General features: G+C 38.1%; 1 protein-coding gene across 1 annotated transcript; it reads left to right on the forward strand.

Moving 5' to 3' along the window:
• The first annotated feature begins 1,093 nt into the window (after positions 1-1,093).
• sparc (secreted protein, acidic, cysteine-rich (osteonectin)) lies at positions 1,094-17,882 on the forward strand. The gene is made up of 10 exons (NM_204016.2): positions 1,094-1,126; positions 10,945-11,014; positions 11,095-11,148; positions 11,504-11,591; positions 11,773-11,894; positions 13,261-13,381; positions 15,400-15,533; positions 16,043-16,191; positions 16,440-16,588; positions 17,124-17,882. The coding sequence occupies exons 2-10, from the start codon at positions 10,958-10,960 to the stop codon at positions 17,150-17,152; spliced, it is 903 nt and encodes a 300-aa protein (NP_989347.1). The 5' UTR covers positions 1,094-1,126; positions 10,945-10,957; the 3' UTR covers positions 17,153-17,882.
• The last annotated feature ends 5,114 nt before the right edge of the window (positions 17,883-22,996 follow it).

A 22,996-nucleotide genomic window follows, 5' to 3' on the forward strand; every position in this document is an offset into this window, starting at 1 on the left:
TAGGAAATACATGCCCTGAGGGCAAGGTTTTGTAGCACAGACTGCAAAAATATAGTGGAAATATACTAACTGCAATAAATATGCTGCCAATCACTGATAAATTACTGTTGAAATTTAAATATATATATATATATATATATATATATATAGATATACACACACATATATAATCTGATTACCAGCATGAATATGTCTGCATATGTATAATTTACTTACTCTAATTTACAAAAAAAACATTGACTCCTCTGTATTGTTCTGTTTGTTCAACTGACTGGTCAAATGATCATAACAGTAGGAAGTTCAATCAGGACAGATAATATTTGATCCCAGATGATTGCAGGATTATCTGTCTAAACAGCTACCCCTGCTGCAGCTCAGGGGAAGGAAGTAAAGTTACAACACTAACCGTAAATTTGTCTACCCTGTAGACAGTAGCACTCCATAGGAGCCACATAGGAGTTAAAACTGGGGGAACTCAAGGGTCCCAGAAAAGTGTGATAGTGCTAGTACTAGATTTCACCATAATAGAGCAACATCCCATCTGCCATCAGTCTAAAGATCCAGTATTATATGATCATTACCCAATTTTTCCAGCTTGTGGGTGACCATATTGGGCACCTGGCCTAATGATTGGGTCTTAATGCCAATTAAAGTTCAGCGTAATATTCCCAGCACCCACCTGCAGCTGAGGGTTCAATGCTATTTTTAATAATAGCCATGCAAGACTCTTTTTGGCTGGGACTAATACTACAGGCCTTGTGTACTGCCTTTTTTTCTCAAATATTCCATGCCAAGTCACACTTCTACTGCTTCACTTGTACCAGTCCAGACAAACAACTTTATCCAAATGCCACACACCCATTTCCTCACTTACTGACTTTCTTTAAGAGGGCTCTGTGGATTGCTCTTGTCTGAAGGCATTTTTGGCAGAGTTCTCAGGACAGGATCAGGAGGAGGGGGCAGGATGGGGTTAGGACAGCCTACCATTTAGAGAAAAAAAAAAGAATGAGAAAGGCAGACGTCCCAGTCCCACCCACCCCTATTTGTGCTCTCTGCTAACCTATTCTGTAACTTTCAGATTTCTCTAGACCATCTAGGAGCCTGAAGCTCTCTCCTCTGCTCCGAGGTACAGTATCAGCTATGATTTCTTTCCCTTTAGAAATAAACTAGCTCAACTGCCTAAGGACCTTGCTTTCTAATCTATATATATCTAATTTATTAAATATCTAATATCTAATTTAATAATACCCCTCCCCAATCTTAAAGAGTGAGAAATTTCTTGTGCTAAGGATGTTGATAAATCTCCTTAATCCTTCCTGAGACTGAAAGGCATATAATTAGCTATTAAAGTATATATATAATAAAAAGTTGTAGAACTCTGGGATTTGTAGTTTTATCACTTAACCCTAACTGGAATGCGAATCATCCACTTAAGAACATACTCGTTAGCACTTATGGTTGTTTATCCTTTATGATGATAGGTCATTGGACATTCAACCTATCTTGTCTAGCAATCAGTTCCCTGTTTAAAATTGCTATGCAATTATTTCCTGAATAGCTTTGTTATCCCTAAATGAGAATTGGGTGGTGCATCCTTTTAAAGCCCTCTAAGACTTATTATAGAGTATATATACATATTTCTATAAACAACTGATACAAATCAGTTATATAAAGAGCAACCCATAAATAAGATATCTTGTAGCTATCAACTTTTTAAGCCCCAGATTTCTACGCGATAATCCCCTTTCCCTATATCTCATTACCATTCTTCTAGATAATGCAATGAATTACAGAAATGACCTCTTAAATAAGTTTTCCTTTAAACATGCTATTCAATGTAGGGACAGGGAAGCTGCAATGTTATCATAGGAATGCATAATGCAATACGATTGACATGTTCTGGCAAGAGTAATAAGCCAGTGATACATTCCTCATGATAGCCTGTAGTTATAATTCTGTTTTTGCCCCCCCCCACCAGTTAACCAGGTATTACTGTTAGTTATATATTAAAAGTAGGATACTAATTGTATGATACTAACAAAATGAATACTCTATGGAACTATGGAAGAGTAAAAACATTCAATCCTATGTTAATTTATCCCAACTGATACTAATATGAATCCCAGCCTAGGTAGCTGCTCTGCAGAGCAGTTTGGGTTAATCCTAGTGTTGTCTTGTTAAGAGCTTTGCATGGTTTATCACACCTCTCTCCATGTAGCATGGACGTAAATAAGGTTAATTATAGATGATGGTACAAAGTGTACCTCATTTGTATTATTTTTATGTTGTGAACTACAGTGCCTAGACAATATTGGTTGTATCATGAATTTTTTACTGGCCTTTGCAGTGTATATATTTATTTATATATATACATATATATATATATATATATATATATATATATATATATATATATATATATATATATATATATAAATAGAATATATTAGAGACTGCAATAAAATATCTTTATTGGGACCCACAGTATAACATCTCAAGCGGTTAGTAGATTGAATTGTCAGTGCTCAGCGTGTCCCTCTAGCAGAAAGGGGGGTTTAACACATCTATTGTCTGCCACATAAGCAGAAAATGGGGGATGGGAGGATTAGAGAAAAGAAAGGAGGGGAAGTGGGGGGTGATGTTATATGGGAGAGAGAGACAACTTTTCCAAGGGACTGCTCCACTCTGCCTGGCTTCATTCAAGCATTACTCAGGCAGTCAGGAATGCCCGCAGTTATGGGAACAGAATCAGGTGTCCACTACAGGCTTCTGCGGGTCTGGGCCTTATCTGTTCAGAACACAAAAGACAATGTTTTTCTAAGTAACTTTTCAATATATGTTCAATAAAAAGTTGAACTGGTCTTTTTTTTATTTGTTCTGATTCTTGAAACAATGTTGGCTTTTGGTACACTGATTTAGGAGTCACAACCTGAAGAGATTATAAATATCACTTACAATAACAACTAATCATTTATCCACCATTTAACCACTGCAACTTTTATTCATTTATTCTGGAAAGTTGCTTAGAACTACATTTTCTTTAATTAATCTCATAATTTTTCTTCATTTTCTGCTCTTTCTAGTTTCATTGGTTATGGTTTTTTTTGTTTCAGTTTGCATAACTTCAAATAATGTATGTTAAATGTGTTCAGTCTCTAGCAACTCAGTAGTTTGCAGTGAATGGTACTTGATGAATTGTTGCTATGGATCAGAACTGGAATAAATATTGAATCTTGTATTAAAGGACAAGGCAAGCTCAATTCACTGGGGGCTTATAGTCAGTCGCTTATAGATCGGCCAATGAAATATCCTCAATTATTGGTTAGTCCAGTTTGTGTTTGTCCACAGAAGCAGTTGGATTTTACACCCTTTGGGAGGATATGATTCCAGCTCTTCACCCTCCCCTGATAAAGACTGTTACAAAGGGTCCTTGGCCCTATGATATCTCTATTTGTAGCAAAGGGAGCAAATGGCTACTTGTTAAGTAGCCAGGGTAAAGAACAACAAGTCTCTACTGGCAAAGTATATTAAAAGAAGCACTATTCTTTTAATTTGAAGGGGAATGTTAACCCTGAAAATAAATGTACCTAATAAAATTATACTTTCTCAATATACATGCTGAGTGGCTTTAAAATTATTTGCAACTGAAAGTAGTATTGGTCTGCCTCTGCACTCCTGATTCAGACTCTTAAAAATTGCAAATGTATGTATGTATGTATATGTATGTATATTTTTATTTATAAAGCGCTACTTATGTACGCAGCGCTGTACAGTAGAATACATTAATACAAACAGGGGGTTAATAAGATAATAATAGATAAATACAAAGTATAACAATAAATACAAATAAATACAAGATACAGTTGCAATAAGTTAAGAGTCAAAGACACAAGAGGATGGAGGTCCCTGCCCCGTAGAGCTTACAATCTAGATGGGAGGGTAACTTACAGATACAAATAGGCAAATATAAGTGCTGTAGGTCACAGTGGGTGACACTACAATATAAGTGCTATTTCCCAGATCAGGTGCTGGGTGAGTGCTCCAAAAGGTAGTCTTTAAGTTTAAAAGACTGGGGGAGGATTCTCTCCGGAGGAAATCAGGGAGGGGCATTCCAAATGTAAGGAAAGGTACAGTAGTAGTGGGGGGCGCAACCAAACGATTGCTCTGCGAGGAACGAAGGAGTCGGCCAGGAACGTACGGAGTAATGGAGACACAAGGGAAGAGATGTAGTGAGGAGCAGAGGAATGGAGGGCTTTGAAGGTTAAAAGAAGGAGTTTGTAAGATATTCTTTGTTTAATTGGAAGCCACGATAAGGACTTTAACAAGGGAAGGGCCTGAACTCTTCAACAGCAAATGATGTTAAAGCCACTAAAAGTGTTAAATGAATGTCAATTGGAGAGAAGCAAATATGCAGCATTACATTTCCTTTATTATCAAAAAGAACTAAATGTAATGCTACCCCAAACCTATATTTGGCAGAATATTCTTCTTTTATGCCATTTCCTAATTAGTATCTCTGTTCCTTACAACATTATACTAGGAGTCTAGGGTTAACTCAATTGGGCAGAACAGGAATTAATTTAAGCAAAAAAAAGTGCTTTCACAAGACACATAGTTATGGTATATTTTCAGTGTTCCAGCCTATAGAAGTTTTCAAACTTCTTTACAGAAAGTTGCAATAGATAGTGCTTTATTTTTACCAAGGCAACAGTATTGTATGTATATACTGAAAGTAGCTAACAACAGCTATACAATGGAATATCATTTTGTCCCACTGATGCTGATGGCCCCCAGGACTCTTTGCCTTATGCCAAGGCATCTTAAATTGCAAAGAGTGTTTTTATCTAGGCAGAAGGGGCAAAGAAGGGTCATATAAAAGCTAAATATACAGAACACACCTGTTTAAACATTGTACAAGGAGTTAGCATACAGTCAGGCTGTGCAGGAAACTGCTTCCTGTCACCACTAAATCATAATCCAATCATGGACTTTTCCAAAAGGGGTAAAACCCTTCTGCTGCCCTGAACTATCATAGCTTTAACCCTTTGAGTGCCACAGTTCACTCCTTTGATCCATTGACATGTAAATATCATGCAGCACAGATCACACAGCCAAATGGAAACACAGGATCTACAATGCAGGCAATACGGTCTTTATTTTCTGACATATATAAAATATTTCTGTTAAATTTTCTGTGCATATATAACTAACCATGGCCATATTACTTAATACTATAGTGCTTACATAACTCCTTGTACTGTACTGGATATTGCATCCTATTATGTCTATGTGAAAATGCCAGCCCAGCTCTCTTATTTTCTCCCTCACAGAAAAATGCTCTTGTGTGTGCCTAAGGGTGAGAAGGTGCTCTTTCAAGTATTTTCACTTGATTTTTATACGCACTTATGCAAATGATTTTGATGTTGTATTTTCTAGCATAGAGATAAAAGGTGGGTAATGGGGAAACTACCCATGTGTGGGTTTGGCCCAAGTTACCCTGGACTAACCCCTGATTTACTCATAACCTGTACAGAGAGATACCATACTATGCCAATATAATTAGTCATCAGTACTAAGCACAATTTTGCAGGAACAACTCCCTTAATTTGCTCATAACCCGTGCAGAGAGATACCATACTATGCCAATATAATTAGTCCTTAGTTTCTAAGCACAATTCTGCAGGAACAGTCCCCTTAATTTGCACATAGCCTGTACATAGAGATACCAAATCCAAGTCAGTGTAATTAGTCCCCTGTGATAAGCACAATTCTGCAGTAATTCTGTACAGTATAGGGGAACCTAAATATGTGCCTGATACCCATTCAGCCAGTAAATACCAATTACACCCCTGTAACCAACTTTCTCGGCCCACAGTACTTCCTCCAGCCCCCCCACCTGATGTCCTCAGATCCGATCAAGCACTTGGTGTACGATACACATAGGGTAGGGGAAGGTAGCAGAGGCATGTGTCTAAGGCCATTGTGCTCCCCCCACAGAGTTGTGCCCTAAACACATGGCTCTTCTGCCTACCGATAGTTCCAGCCCTGATTATTGCACAATGTTGCTGCTTCTAGCAAAAGCATGATGCAGTTGGTTAGTTGGCACTTCGAATAACCTCCAGATTAATTGTATTGGTTGCTAGAAGAGCAAATGTCACTTGGTATAGGCAATGTGCCCCAAAGCCCAATGGCCATTAACCAGAGAATGATTTACAGTCAGGCTCCACCTAAATATTAAAGAGAAAAAATAAGATCTGAATATTTGGCCAATATGGGATGGCATGGGTGGTCTGATATGGTCCTCGGCCAACACAATTTTTCTGGCATTAGATTGTGAGCACTCAGTATAAGGTTCTTTTGCCATATATAAATGATAATCAAGAAATATATTAAACTCATTGCCTGATCTCAAATTCTCTACAACTAAACAGCTGAGCCACAGCTGCAGCGGCCTGTGGAATTCGCAATGTACTGATCTCAAACTAAGAGAAAAAATAATCAAATGCTTCTAAAAACTGAACATCAACATTCCATATAAATATGACTTCCATTAAAGCACCACTATAGCCTCAAAATTTCCAGTACAATTCTGCATAAAACAGGGTAATACCTATATATGGTATGCCAACTGTTTCTATATAATAGGACATTTATTCACTATACTACATGTTCAAGGGCAAGATAAAGAGTAAAAAAAAGAAATAAAGAGTAATAAAGAGTTTTACATATTTTTAACCAAAGGGGCCAGTGGTGTTTCTGGAGCTGCTGTTGCCCAAGGCCTTGATACCACCCCCCACCCTCTCCACGCCTTTTTGCCATTTCAGTGGGTCAAGGGTCTTGCTCTCTTTTCACTAAAAGAGCTGAATTTACCAACCTGCAAATAAAACAATGGTTGCTTCAGCAGGGCTAAACCTGCAGATGTTAATTACAATGATCCCTTTGCCATATAGCAAAATTCCTTGTTCCTGAATCACAGTAGTTGGCTCTAAGGAAAAGGTGCACAAGGTGCTAGGATACTGATGCTTAAATCTACAAAACATGGGTAAAATTATTTCTGCGAGGTGTTTTTATGAATACAAATTGAGCCTAGGCATTTCATAGTGTACAACACAAGCAGGGCTATGTAAGAAAAGGTGCACCAGGTCTAGTAACACAACAACCAATAAGATGTTTACTCATATGTTTCAGCAGTCTATGGCCACCTTTCACCGTGTATGGCCACCTTAAAGGAACACTAACACAAAAATATTTAAATACCTTATAAGTCACAAAACATCTCTAACATTAGGTCTAGCCTTTCCCCCTTGCCTTTTTTAAATGCTTCGTGTAGAATTTTAGTGACGAAAGTTGTCTTCATGTCGGAGGACCTTCGGCACTTAAGCTTTTTATCAGCTTATGTAGTTTAAATTAATGATCGCAACATTACCCCCCAAACTGTCTGAAGAAATAGAAACATAAATTTAAACTACATAAGCTGATAAAAAGCTTAAGTGCCGAAGGTCCTCCAACACGAAGACAACTTCCGTGTAAAATTCTACACGAAGCATTTAAAAAAGGCAAGGGGGGAAAGGCTAGACCTAATATTAGAGATGTTTTATGACTTATAAGGCATTTAAATATTTTTGTGTTAGTGTTCCTTTAAGGCTGAGTTATTCCTTCCACTGTTAAACAGAATGGCCATCTTGTAGCCTCTTCAGTTGTTAGTTTTTCCACCATGACACTTGACAATAAGTACTTCACTGTCTTAACAGTGTCCAAAATTAAGTATTTCCAGACATGAACTAGGCTCAAGAATAACTCTCTTTTCATGGGCTTAGTTTACTCTTCGGAAACAAACTTGTTTTTTCCTTTTTTTAAGATCGGGACGGGTTAGGGGTTGTTTGCCGCAGGACATCGTTCCTCTGCATGCCTGTCCAATGAAAACACAGCAAATTCTGTAACTCTGCATCTGTTAGGGCCATTCAGTGTTTTACTGGAGAGCTAACTGGCTGGACAGCTATGGATGTGTGTGTAGAGCTCAGGTACTGGGCTGAAGACATTTCTGCAAGGAATGATATCCTTGGCATAAATAAAAGAAGTGGTTGTCTGATGAAAGCTAGTCTATGTGATTAAGTTATGTAATATGTAGGCCAGGGAAGGATTTTAGGCAGTGACAACAAGTTTTTATACTTAACCACCAGCTCCAGAAAAGGGGCTTTGTAGTACCCAGAAAATGAACTTGGTACAAGTGAAGCAGCCCATTTGGGGTGCACTAATCCCGGGGTACAAAAGGAACAATAAAGGAATTAAGGTCCCGTATACAATACTTAAGCAACTCCAGAAAGTGCTAATTTCTGTCTTTATGATTTTGTTTAGATGGGCACCCAGGTATTTGGCTGCAGTATTGAACTGCATTACATAGCACTGAAGTAAGGTTGAAAAACAGACACAAAATATATCAAGGTCAACCTTACAAGTCTCCTTGTTGTATTGCTACAGAGAAAGATATAAGGATATGAGAAGTTATCTTCTAAAATCATAGTAATATATATTGTTATGGGTAATACACAAAGAGCCATCAAAATCCTGTATATTATATTATTATCAATACCCCCTGTTGTAAGATCAGGATATTAGAAGTTACGTCAGAGTTACAAGGCCCATATAGAGATCATAGAGCATAGAGTGACTTCTTATATATCCTATATACTGTATACATTAGGGGATTTATAATTTCCTATATATTTTACAAGGGTTGATACTTTTTCTATATAAATACATACTGGTTTGAAAGTCTAGCCCGTGGAGTACATATTTGAAGGACTCAATCTTTGCACTGAACAATCTTTAGAAATATAATTATCACCAATCAAAATTATAGATCAGTGTTTATTGCTTCATGCAATAACTTTATATATACATGTTGCATATATAAAGTAGCATGCTCATTAATATAAGAACTGTTTGTCCCTTCAAAACATTTGCATGCTCTGATCTAAATTTGATTAAATAACCTTGTTTATTTGCTTGGCATGACCAGAAGGGAATGTTTTCTCCACCAATGAGTGTTTACTGCCAGTAATCTTCCAAGTAAAACAGGGAGCTTAAATATGATTGACTGGGCTAGGAAGGTGGGGATGGTCTGCGTTGCTGCCAGCCACGGCTGTAACTTTCCATCAAGAGCAATCAAAGCCAAGAGAACTGAAGTGACTTAACCTTGTGCATTGAGGGAAGACATGTCTGCACCAAAAGAATTGAAAGCAAGTCAGCTTATTGTACATGGATGACTGCTTCCCTGGGAACAGCAGATCCAGTCAAAATATACAGTGTGGAAAGACATTCATGTAAATGATGTGAATAGACAGGAATGCTGGTTGGAAAGAACATTTAAAGGAACAATCACAACAAAAATGCAACTTTTTTTGGTAGAGAGAATGCTAACAAACACTGTACATGGAACAAGTTTATATACTGCTATAGAGCTTATGAAACATGCAACTGCTTGTCAACTGCCTACTGTGTTTCCTTTGAAGTGTCCATTAATTTAAAAGGCCAGTCTATCTCAGGCAAAACCAAGGGAAGGCAAGCAAAAGCCTGAAAGTATATTGTGAAGTTACTTAGAACATATTGGGGTTGATTCACTAAAGTGCGTTAATTTTTATTGCACGCTTTTTTGCGTTTAAAAAAGACGCGACAATTAGCGCGCAATTCACTACAGTATTATCGCATGCGTTAATTTGCACGCAACCACATGCGGTATTGTTAACGCATGCGTTAATTAGCGCGCAGAAAAGAATACTAACGCATGATTCACAAACACTTAGACGCGCTAAATATCGCATTAGACTATGCGAAAATTAACACCTACTTGAGGCAGGTGGTAATTATAGAAAAGTACAGTTAATGAGCTTTTGGCAATAAAATATGGACTTTGCAGTGTTATTTATTCAAGTCTGTGTTGGCCCTAGAGTGATGTAGCCTCCAGTTTGCCGCATATAAATAGTAGCCACATATAAATAGTAGCCGCATATAAATAGTAGCCGCATATAAATAGTGCATATAAATAGTAGCATAAAAATAGTAGCACATATAAATAGTGCATATAAATAGTAGCATATAAATAGTAGCCACATATAAATAGTGCATATAAATAGTAGCATATAAATAGTAGCCACATATAAATAGTGCATATAAATAGTAGCATATAAATAGTAGTAAATAGTAGCCACATATAAATAGTGCATATAAATAGTAGCATATAAATAGTAGCCGCATATAAATATTAGCATAGAAATAGTAGCATAGAAATATTTATATGCGGCTACTATTTATATGCTACTATTTATATGCACTATTTATATGTGGCTACTATTTATATGCTACTATTTATATGCACTATTTATATGTGGCTACTATTTATATGCTACTATTTATATGTGGCTACTATGTATACGCGGCGACTATTAGCGCACATAATAATAGGCGTTAATTAGCGCGCATGCGGTATCGCGCAATATGCAATATCGCGCGTAAATTAGCACAAGTGTGCTTATAGTGAATCGTGCATTAAGTGGCAATTAAGTGAAAATTTAGACGCGATAAAATTTTTATCGCACGCTATAAATAGCGCACGTTTTAACGCACTTTAGTGAATCACCCCTATTTTCTTTCATTAGGCAACATGTTAGTTTTGAGTTAACATCACCTTTGTAGATGTCAGTTAACATTGACCTAGTGTGTGGGTGCCTTATAATGTGTTGTTAAAATGATCATAAAAGAGAATCAAACAAAACAGGTATCGAGATTACACCTCATAGAAACCATGCCCATTTATATGTCTTATTTGAGATCTCTAGTATCAGTGAGTTTTAATATGTATCATTTTTGCAATGTATTCGTTGCCTTGTGTTTTAAAAGCAATCTAAGATTTTTTTTTTAATTAATAACATTGGGTTTTTCTTCTAGGTCCGACTTCAGAATGAGGGTCTGGGTCTTCTTCGTCTTGTGCCTGGTTGGCAAAGCTCTAGCTGCCCCTGTGAGTATTCTGCTGGCTTCTATAGAGATATATCATATTTGTGGGTTCTCTATGATAACATTTTTGTTATATCCATCCAGCAACAGGATGCTTTACCAGAAGAGGAAGAGGTGATAGAAGATGTTCCAACAGAGGTAGGATTGCAATCATCATCTCTAGTTAGGCACTGGTTTATTATGGAATCAGCAAGGAATCAGACCTTTGCTACCCTCTTCAAGACTACAGTAGATCAGTATATTTTAACAGCTGATTTGTTGCTATTGGTTAATGAACAGATAATGAAGTATTATCTATGACCCATATTGTGACCATTTTACTTTCTTTTTTGATCGACAGTGGAACCATAGCATAGGGATACCTTATTCTTGCTTAATTATCTAGCCATCGCTTATTTACCCTTAATATTAATAGCCAATCAAGTACATCTAAATCTTTGTAATTACTGTCACTGCATCTTTGTTGACAGCCTCCCTCTTGTCCTTATTATAGGAGACAGTGGGTGCTAATCCTGTGCAGGTTGAAGTCGGGGAGTTTGACGACGCAGTCAATGAGGAGGAGGAGGAAGAGCCATCTGAGAGTAAGTATGGTTTCTAACCAAATTATAAAATATTTTGTTTTACATCTATGTTGCAGTGATCTCCCTTATTCTGTTGTCTATGACCCTATATGTACACTTGCAGTCAGACATAAAGACAATAGCTGATATGCTGTTAAAACTTGAATATTTTGATTTCTTAATTTTTTATCTTTTTTGATAGATCCATGCCTGAACCACCACTGCAAACATGGCAAAGTTTGTGAAGTAGATGAAAGCAACACCCCAATGTGTGTGTGCCAAGACCCATCTACCTGCCCCAGTAGTTTAGCCGAGTTTGAGAAGGTAAGTCCAAAAAACAGCATGTATTGTACATAATGAGGATACATAACCTGTCGATATGATTGAGTTCTTTTTCTCTGGACAATATGTACATATAAATAGAGGAGACCAGTTATGTATTCTAGCCCACGTGTTTGTGCTAAACCTATTAAATGAGGGTATCATACCAAAAAAGGAGCTCTACAGTGGAACAATGACTAAAAACACCGTAGAACAGAACATGACCATCAGTTGGGCCAAAGGTTCACTGTTGCTTGTTTTTTGTTATATCATCATTTGACTAGCATATACTTCACTTACATATACTATACTGTAAATGCTGGATTATTGACAAACTTCTTTAAACAACTTCATGGAAAACAACATGCTTTATGGTTTCATATCAGACTCAACAAACTACTGTTATAATGAGACTGATCTCATCAATGTCTCGGAAGAGTGAATCTGTTACAACACAAGACAGTGTCTGTATGCTTGAACTGAGTGCAACCATCCACAATAGCTGTTGTAAAATCGCAACAAACCTGGATGAGGCTTTTATTGTCTTTTCTAATTACAAGATCTTAGCAAAAAAGTGATATAAAGCACTGTCATAAAAATGTCATAAAAAGTGTCTCTAGGGTTTTTACTTTTTAAAATGTTAAGATGGGCATTCAAATAGATGGAGTAAAGTTGCATTATTCCCAAAAGCCTCACTCCAGTTTCATGAAAGTTGCTTTTGTTGGTTTTTATGAATCTGAACACTGATTTGTTATGATATGTAGGTCTATCAGCCAGTCAGTCTGAGAATCTAATGTCAGTGTTATTGGATTTGTTTGTTCAAGGTGTGCTATTTTTGAAGGGATTCTGTCACAGGAAAACATGCTTTTTACAAAATGCATTGGTTAATATCGATCCTCCAACAGAATACTGCATTGAAATCCATTTTTCAAAGGAACAAGGAGATTTTTTAATATATCATTTCGAAATTTGACATGGGGCTAGACATAACCTAAGTTTCCCAGGTGAGCTTAGCCATGTGATGCACCATAAAAATCATGACAGAATCCCTTTAAGCACATTTTAGATGCTATCTAAAGACCTATTTTTACATTAGAGCCAAAGATTGGGCACTTGGTAAATGCAGAAAAATATTGTATCTGTGCCTAATGTGAAAGATACAGTCCATAGGCACAACACTCATTCCCTACATAAAGATTAAGCCTCAAAAAAACAGGGCTCCCTTAATGCATATTATAAGCCCTGATAAGTCCTTATCCATATGAAGACTGTTTACACTTGTGTGATCTTATTGGTCCCATTTTGTTGATCAGTGTACTCTAGCCATCTATGTGCGCACCCATGAATTTTACTACAATTGCTTCCACAGGTCTGTGGCACAGATAACAAGACCTATGAATCTTCCTGCCACTTCTTTGCAACCAAATGCACCCTGGAAGGGACCAAGAAGGGCCATAAACTGCATCTTGATTATATTGGACCATGCAAATGTGAGTCTGCATATATAATACTGACTGAGAGGATAATATGTGCCTCAATACACCTTACCAATAATATTTCTAAACATACAAATACACCTCTATTGCAATCCTTTTCTTAAAAATACAAGTATCTTATTGCTGGTGATAAAAATGTGTAAAAGTATAACTTAGACTGACTTCTAGGATTCAGATGATGTTTTCTTGCACTTTGGTGCAAACTATAAGCTAGTCAAGGTCCATAACTCATTAACATTTGTTGGCACTGGTAAACTCTAAATGGTCAATATTGCAGTCTACTCTGGCAGCCACATCACATTCACTTGCCTTGATTATAAGAAATCTAATGCTGTCACATGTTAGAGTTACTTTTCCCACAATGAGAAAGAGCCCTTAATAGCATAGCATCTTAATTTTCCCCTACATTGTAACTTCGATTGTTAGTTCTTTAAAACAACCATACATTAAGAGCATCTTTGCACCTAGTGCCAATGGACCTGTTGTGTCTAATATTATAAATGAGGAGTTAGAAATAGCATAGAAGAGCTCAAGGGAACCCTGTAAATATGCTGGATTATATTGCTTTTTGCAATTTATACACATTACCATTTAAAGCCTCATAAATGTGATTCTGTTAAACAGTGGAAAAAAATCAAACCATAGACAGACTGTACGCAGCAAGCATACACATTATAATAAAGCTGATATCACTGTTAGGCTTGAGAACTTGGGATACAGTATTCAGATTTTCCACTGCAATGTGTCAGCTACCCATAGCCCCCAAGGAGAAATAAACTTTGCTTTTCTGGTCTGAGCTTGTGTACTTTTCCCATATGGTATGTGTGATTTCCAGCTGGAGTTTGTAAGCCTTAACTATTCTGTTGGCGCAGCTCTCCCACTCTATAGAGGGGCTACCCTTAAGGGCTTGCACATGTTCCACTTAAACACAGATGTGTTGGTGCCTGCACCTCCCCTCTATGAAACAGTTAGGCTTCGTTCAGTGTAAAGGGCTCGTATTGTAATCTTTCCACTAAGAATGTGTAACATGGTACGCAATATTGGAGAATCTTCTTGCAAACAAAGAAACCTCTGTGAGGATCCTCCTTCATTGTAACAAACAATTCTCCCTGGGGAGGCCTGTTAGTTAAGGCTGTGAAGCAATTAACTATTATTATAATCTGGCAGTCATGATTTTTTATTCTAGCTTTATTCCACACTGTAGTTACTATGAACAGACTTTAGTAACTGGACAGTAGTTTATATACCAGACTGTTGAGCTACAGAGCAAAGAAAATTAAATAATAGGAAAAGATTAAAAAGTACAAAAGAAAAAACAGTTGCTAATTGTCTTACAATACCCACAATTTACACAGGGTACTTGCTTCCCCTAGACTTCCCTGAGCAACTGTACATATTTCATGGTCTATTAAAGGCGATATACACCTTCCTTAATGACTTCCTGAGAGAATGTAAAGTGTAAGAGATCAACAATGCTGAAGGTGGTTTATGTCCCCTTTAAGAATTGATTACTGATGTTCTAGGTGTGGGGAAAGGGGAAAAAAATGTTCTAAATATGTTTTCCCTATACTATTTATTGTTTCCTATATAGACAGTCAAGAAGGTGTAACATAATGAGTCCACAGAACATCCTTTAGTTTACATTTTTAATAGTAACCAAAGTAAAATCATTAATAACTATAGTAATAGTACACTTCCCCTTTAATTACAATTTCTTTGTATATACTGTTAATATTCATGTTAAATTATGTACTTTTGTACCAGAAAATATTTACAGTTATGTGCTGAAAATCCCCTTATACAAGTAACAACAGGGCCAAGTTAACATGTGATTTTTGGAAGCCTTCTCGGTACTCATACATTTGCTCATTTCTGGATTTTATAAGTTAACGGAACAAAGTATTTCATTGCTAAATGTATTCCCCATCTTGGCTGCAATTTGGAGCTCAGGGCTGCTGTCTAGATTATGCATTTGGCTGCCAAAGTAACAATGCGTGCTGTTATACTTATAGACATTGCTCCCTGTTTGGACAACGAGCTGAGCGAATTTCCCCTGCGTATGCGTGACTGGCTCAAGAATGTCCTGGTCAGTCTGTATGAAAGAGATGAGAACAACAATTTACTGAATGAAAAGCAGAAACTGAGGGTGAGTTCATAAAAAGGGAACAGAGTACAGGTATGGGATCCCTTATCCGGAAACCCGTTATGCAGAAAGTTCCCATAGACTCCATTATAATAAAATAATTTTAATTTAAAAAAAATGATTTCCTTTTTATCTGTGATAATAAAACAGTACCTTATACTTGATCCCAACTAAGAAAGAATTAATCCTTATTGGAGGCAAAACAAGCCTATTGGGTTTGTTCAATATTTAAATGATGTTTAGCAGACTTAAGTTATGGAAAGATCCCTTATCCAGAAAACCCCAGGTACTGAGCATTCTGGATAACAGGTCCCATACCTGTATAACGTTCCAATCTGTGATCACACTTAAAGGGAACATAAGCAATAGCTTCCCTAAGTTCCTCTGCTGCTTGCAGTTGAGTACTATCAACAGAATCATATTGGACACTTACCTAGGGATAGGTTCTCTTTCCTAAGATAAGTGAGTGAGCTTCCTGAACTAAAACAGGTTGTGTCTATGTAATGTACCAGGTGAAGAAGATCCATGAGAATGAGAAGCGCTTGGAAGCTGGAGACCACTCTATGGAACTGCTGGCACGTGACTTTGAGAAGAACTACAACATGTACATTTTCCCTGTACACTGGCAATTTGGCCAGCTGGACCAACACCCCATCGATGGGTAGGTGAACCCATTGAAGTTTAGAGTTAAGGCAACTGTGTTTAATTATCCTGAAGTGGTCCTCTTATGGGCACAAAACTTATTATATCACAATAACTATTATTCACGTGTTGTGTGTGTGTATATATATATATATATATATATATATATATATATGTATTGGGAGTTATTTAGATGGGTTGGACAATATGGACGTATCTTTTTTTCAACCCAAACAAACTATGCAATTGTAATTAACCCCCATACAGGTACCTTTCCCACACTGAGCTGTCTCCCCTTCGCGCCCCGTTGATCCCCATGGAACACTGCACCACACGCTTTTTTGATGAGTGCGACACTGACAACGATAAATACATTGCCTTAGAAGAATGGGCCAAGTGCTTTGGAATCAAAGAACGTAAGTACTGAGGCAACAGGATTACATAGCTAGCAAAATTTCCAATGTAGAATTAATTTTTGGTCTTAACACAGGGAGACCCTGTGACCAGCTTGGCTTTGAGTATTACTTATGTACCATAAAGGACAATGTTACCCATACTGTACATTAAAAGAATATTAGGAGTCTCTGGGGGGTTCCGTAAACTATATGTTTACAGAACCCACCAGTGCAGGCTGAGTTATACAGGGAACTCTGAGTATCACCCATGTATTATAAAGGATAACATGCCCCCTACAGTAAATAATAAGAATATGAGAAGTTACTGAGGTGCTCTGTGACCATTTACAGAGGAATTATGTAGCTCTATAAAGGCCCAGAGTGCTGATATATTTGCTTATGATAGACTTCAGATATCCTCATACTTGATGAAGATAAAAGTACTGCTAGTTAATGATGATTTCCTAAGCACTGTTTATAAGAATGCAACTTGTAGATTTTTAGAATGTATGCACATTTTTTCCATTTAACTCTTCAATTTCCTTCTTTCTTGCAGAGGACGTGGATAAGGATATGATTGTCTAAGCAACACCGATGACTCCTGTCTGTGCATCTTTTATTTGTGTTGTATTTTATTTTGTATCTCCTCTTTTCACCCTTTAGTTTGGAATATTTGTCTACTGGGGTTGGGCAGCAAAGGTGCTAACTTAGAAAACATTATTAACGGTGCTAAATCGAACAAGTAATAAAACTCAATAGCAAGCGGAGGAGATCAAAGCGTCGTCACCACTAGCTCTGAATTCCAGTGTCTGGCCAGTTATGCTTCTCTTTTCCTTTCATAGACTGTCCAACTCCTAATGCCATCTTCATCCTAAGTCTTAACCTATTGTTATATCTTCCTGAAAACACAGTGTTAAAGCAGGACTTTAACCCCTTCATCTGCTGGAGCAGCCCTCTAGCAATTAAGGGGTTAACCCCTGACTGGATGCAGGGGGTAGGAGGTTGGGGGTTTTGTAACAAGGAAAGGGTGGGTATGGGCTTAGTTTTTAAGGGGGGTGGTGGTTTAGCCTGACCCCTCTTATAAAGCATTTCTGCCAGAATGTCTCTATATTTTATTTAGACGATTCGGCTTACTTTTATTGACATCACTGCACGCCATTCAACTCAGAGAATAAACAATGAAAAATGCTCCTTTTGTTATGTCCCTGCGCTTATGCCCTGTGTTACACGCTTGCCAGTGTCAACATGTAGAGAAATAAAATATTTCATAGGTGCTTCTTTAACAAAAAGGAATCACCTTGTACCTGTAAAATGATTTGAGGCTATGGTAGATTTTATCAAGAAACTGAAACAATACTTTATAGAAAAAAGTGACAAAAAAATAAAAATTTGACTCAATCTTTAGAATTTGGGGCATTCTACGTGTATCTGCCCCATTACCAGGTTCTGATATATTCACCACGATAAAGATTGCATTGATGTCTATGAGACTATTCACACTAGCAACTCAGCAAAGTAATGTCCGGGGTAAAAGGGCACAGTTATTGGCATATTTGTTAACCATGTTTGTAACCATGCCTGTTAGTCACCTTTGTATGTGTGCGAGACTAAGATGACAGAGGTAGACAGGCTGAATCAACACTGGAAATCCAGTCTTTAGGTCAGCATAGAGCAGCCTTTCTATACAGGGTGTCTCATAAGAGATTTTAATTGCTTGTAAACAATGAAAAATTTGATCTGGGTTTCTGATCCTATGCAAAGTCTAAGGTTTGTGGCATTGATTAGATGTATCGAAGAACTAAAACCTGAAAATGAATACGGCTTTATTGTAAATGCTGTATTTTATATACTAAACATTCTGTACTAGCCTAGAGTATCAGCAGGCCTATAACAGTAAACAGATCATCAAACTGTGCACATCAGCACCCCATCTTGGATCTTGTAAGGCATCTTTTGAGTGACTGCACATGCTCAGTGTGATTTGGGCAGCTGTTGAGAAGCTAAGCTAGGGGGTCTTTGAAAATGCTAACACATTAGCAAAATGTAAAATCACCCAAATAAGCTAATGCACGTAGCTGATTATAATCAAGTATAATGAAATTATGCTGATTTTATGCTGTCATGTAATATAAATCTTAATGGCTTCTCAGCCTTGTATTGTGACTTTTATATTCTAACTCCCATATGTAATAAAAAAAAGCACTAAATTTGCCTGGTAGCAGTAAACCATAGCAACAATAATATTTTTGCTTTTAAACAGGTGACCAGTAAATTCTACCTGCTAATTAGTTTCTATCGGCTACTGCTCCTGGGCAAACTTTAATTACATAACCCGAAAAGTGTATACAGTATATTGGAAATTGGTCCCAAAGGACAGCAGTCCATCTTCTTCATAGGCACAGCCCTTTTACTGCTAAAGGGATGTAGTGGCCTTAGGGTAGTTAGAAAGCCCACGACACAAGGATATAGCATGTCTAGCCTTATTCTTTGTTGAGCTTTAGATATTCTTTAAATTCCATATCTAATGGGGCTGCTGGCTGCAGGAAAAAGAACAACTTAATAGAACAAGTTAAAATAGCATCTACAGTGTAATACAAGAGGTTTATTGAGTGAATTACCAACATTCAAAATGTGAATCCTCTTATCTGCACAACAAGAAGTGATAAGTGCAAAGAAATCTACTTCTCAAAGACTACTTTAAAGGTGAAAACACAAATGAATGTTTTTAAATATTGCATTATGTAAGCTTTATATACATATCCAGTGGATTCCAAATGAGGGACCCTATAATTGGTCCAACGAAAGAAACATTAACCACAAGACTGGAAAATTTGATACTAACATGGTTGTTTAGCATTATAATTGGCTAGCAGCCATTTTTATCTGGTAGATTGTAAACAATTGTAGAATTACATTGAGCATTTTTCCCACAATTATTAATCAATAAGGGGGGACTGATTTGCTTTATGAAAAGTAAGGCACTACCAGAAGAGGTTTAAGGAACACCTTTGGTTGGGTCTTCTTAACATGTAAACCTGGGATCCAGTCTGACTTGGAGTTCACCTCACTGACACATGGGGACATTTTTAGTCTATTTGGCAAAGCACCAACAATCACCAAAGGTGCTAATTTTCTTACATAGGTGCTAAATTGCATGAGTGTACTCTGCCTTACCAACCAATCAGAATAGTGGCAATCTAAACACACTACTGTGCCAGCAGTCAATTAATTCCCATTTAGTAGAATCTCGATTGCCATAAAGCTCCATTCCAAAATGAATTTTCTTTTACATTTATTATTTATTTTATAATAATCTTTTACATCTATTCATTCATCATTTTTCTAGGGCAGCCTGTCAATTATCATTTGTTCCTCCTAAGTTAAAGGGGATGGAGTGTTGAAGGTATAAAGGGAGAAACACACACACACACATATATATATATATATATATACACCAAACCAAATAATCTGCACCCATGCACCCACTTCCCTTTCAGGGTTCCTTCAGAGCAGACCTCCTCCTCTTCTATCTCATATGGAATGGGGCTGCTGGCTGCAGGAAAAAGAACAACTTAACAGAACAAGTTAAAATAGCATTCTCTTCATGGCAGGTTGCAATTGCCCTTTAAATTGTCCCTCTAAAGTTACATTTCTCTGCAGAACTGTGCTCAGTTCAAAGATAATATCTATGTTGCCATAGGTAAATGGTATTTTTTGTACAAGCAATCAGCTGCAGATTTGCCTGTGTATTTCCATGTATGGTTTGTTTCTGACTGACCATACGTCCTAATTGTACATGACAACATGATTTGCCAAAAAGTCCATATTTTGCACAGGGAATTATAAGAGGTTTGTAACATTACAGGAGCTTTAAACATCTTATACAGTTAAAGTACAAATGATATAAAATGTGGCGATGTGACCCTTTAATGATTTATAGCTTCAAACAAACAAATCCAACCAGTCTGAAACAGCAAGCAATAAAGGTGGCCATACATGGGCCAATTGTAGCTGCCGATATTGGTCCCTTAGACCGACTCGGAAACTTATCGGCCCATGTATAGGCAGGACCGATGGGCATGCCTGACCGATATCTAGCCTGAAATTGGCCAGATATCGATCGGGCAGGTTAAAAGATTTAGTCAGATCGGGGACCCCGAACCGACTGCACCCATTGCTGCCGTTACTCCATCATGAGTGACCCTGTGAACATTTTTATTAGACATACTAATATTTAATAAATAATATTTAATGCTAATTCCACCTATCTGAACCTGCTAACCTAACTCTTCCTAAAATAAATATGGGCATAATTGTTTAAGTTTATCTAGAAAAAGAAGTGGCATGTAGGCTATCAGTGCCACTTTTTTTTGACCTACTGAGTGCCCTTCCACTGTCCAATGAAATGCAGTGTTTATAAAGCAGAGGCATGTGGCCCTATCTTACAAACATTTGTGAAATGCAGAGGAGATCCTGTGGGTTTGCTTCTAACTGTTATACAAATGTGCAAATCCTTCCACATACACAACCTGCTATCCATCAGCTCCCTCACAGCCCAAAAATTCCACATGCAGTCTGACTTCCTATCAGCATCTCGGCATTCCTTCCAGCTGAGTCCTCCCTGCTCCTGCCAACAGCCAGCCACAGGGCAGATGTACAAATGTAATATAAACAGATTCCCTCTTCAACCCTTCCGTGATATGTGCACAGGGAACTGAATGCTTGTAAGCCAGCAGTTTAAGGGTACATCACTAAAGGGGCTGGTACCCCTTGTTATTCTAATATTTACTTTAGGTGTGTAACTCTTGTTTGGCTATATTTAGGATAAAGCCAGGCTAGTATTTAGGTGAGAGCATGGGTTACATGTGACTCTCTTTCTTAGGATGGGCCTTCGCTTAGGTGGAAGAGACTTGAATGGAGCTGAAGGTGTAGTTGAACTACTTGCTTACTAGGTGCTAACTTTGTCACTTTTCTAGAAAGTGCTACAACAGACCTGCTGTGCTTACTAGACCTCGTTCACGGGGCCCTGTCCCCGACTTCTCCAGAGAGGCTGGTATCCTCTGGGGTATATGGCTTGACTGGGGCCTATGTTCTGCTCCCAGGCTCAGTGGTCCTTCACCCGAGAAGCAGGCCAAAGAGGAGGCCACACCTCCTTGCTAGACGCTATATCAATCTGCAAAGGGTGTGGTCAACCTAAATAGACCCATAGGGAACAGTGACTTAACTGTAACTAAGTACAAAGGATAGGTAGGTAGGGTTTAAAGTCATAGGGAGCTTAACCCCATGGGTCCCTATAGGTGCCTAAGCTAAAATCATGAACTTAGTGCTTTCTCAAGTCAAAATAGTGAAATGCATGGTGCTCTCACAACTGAATAATCATAAAAGGGGTTATTCATCTTTGAGTTAACTTTTAGTATATTGTAGAGACTAATTTTCTGAGACAATTGCAATTGGTCTTGGTGGTTTTGTAATTATTTCACTTTTTGTTCAGAAACTCTCTGGTTTGGTATGCCATCCCTGTGAAGGGCGGGGAGGGGAGGCACCTAGGCATACCCCCTCCCCCTACCCATCCTGTACTTTGCATGGCAGTCAGTAGGGCACGGTACATAGCAATAGCTGGCGCAGCCTGCATTGGGCCATGTCCCTACTGCTACAATGCTAGCTCCGCTTGGCTGTGGGCATCATATTTTTCCCAACAGGGGGTATGTAAGTCCTCCTGTTGTACTTTTGTGTTGCAATTTTGCAATAACAAGAGAAAAGATATATCAGAAGATTGTGATGAATTACATAAAACAGCTAATATTCACCTAGGAAGGAAACCCATGCCCTACCTGCTAGCGAGTTTTGCATGTAATCTAAAGTGTTGCATGTAAATTTAAGTGTATAGCAGGCGTTTAAAACAAAAAAGGCGTTTGAAACTTAAAAGGCACTATACGAGGGATTGCACTCGGGAGACTGTAAGTACCCAGTTGCAATATGAGTTGCAGTATGATTGCTGGTGTTACTCAGTGTGCATCTTGTCGCATGTATGTGGTCCTGGAGCAGCAGTTCCATGCAGCATTTACTTGTGAGAGATGCAGGTGGGTTTTCCTCTTGGAATCTGAGGTGCAGAATCTAAGGGGGGAACTGGCAGCACTGAGGGCAGCTGCAAACATGGGGGAGAACAGGAGGCTCACTGAGCAACCACTGGCAGGGGCCGGTGTAGTGGGGGGTGGAGAAGGGACAGTGGAGGTTAATGAGGGAGACAAATTTGTAACAGTTAAGAGGGGCAGTAGGGGACACAAGGGTAGGGGGGCTGGTTCAAAGCTTGTACAAACCAACAGATTTGCCGCGTTAGGTGAAGATGCTGGGGAAGGCAGCTCTGAGCTGGCGTGTATGGAGCAGGCTGACTCTCAGAGCACCCTGGGAGCCGGCACCTCTAATACAGGT

This window comes from Xenopus tropicalis, chromosome 3 (genome assembly GCF_000004195.4).
Source record: "Xenopus tropicalis strain Nigerian chromosome 3, UCB_Xtro_10.0, whole genome shotgun sequence".
In the NCBI taxonomy this organism is placed as follows: Eukaryota; Metazoa; Chordata; class Amphibia; order Anura; family Pipidae; genus Xenopus; species Xenopus tropicalis.

Excerpts from the sequence above, each read along its gene's own strand:
- sparc (NM_204016.2), top strand. The coding sequence starts at position 10,958 with ATGAGGGTCTGGGTCTTCTTCGTCTTGTGCCTGGTTGGCAAAGCTCTA. Across the intron at positions 16,192-16,439 it reads GACCAACACCCCATCGATGG|GTACCTTTCCCACACTGAGC; the intron begins GTAGGTGAACCC and ends ACCCCCATACAG. Across the intron at positions 16,589-17,123 it reads GTGCTTTGGAATCAAAGAAC|AGGACGTGGATAAGGATATG; the intron begins GTAAGTACTGAG and ends TCTTTCTTGCAG.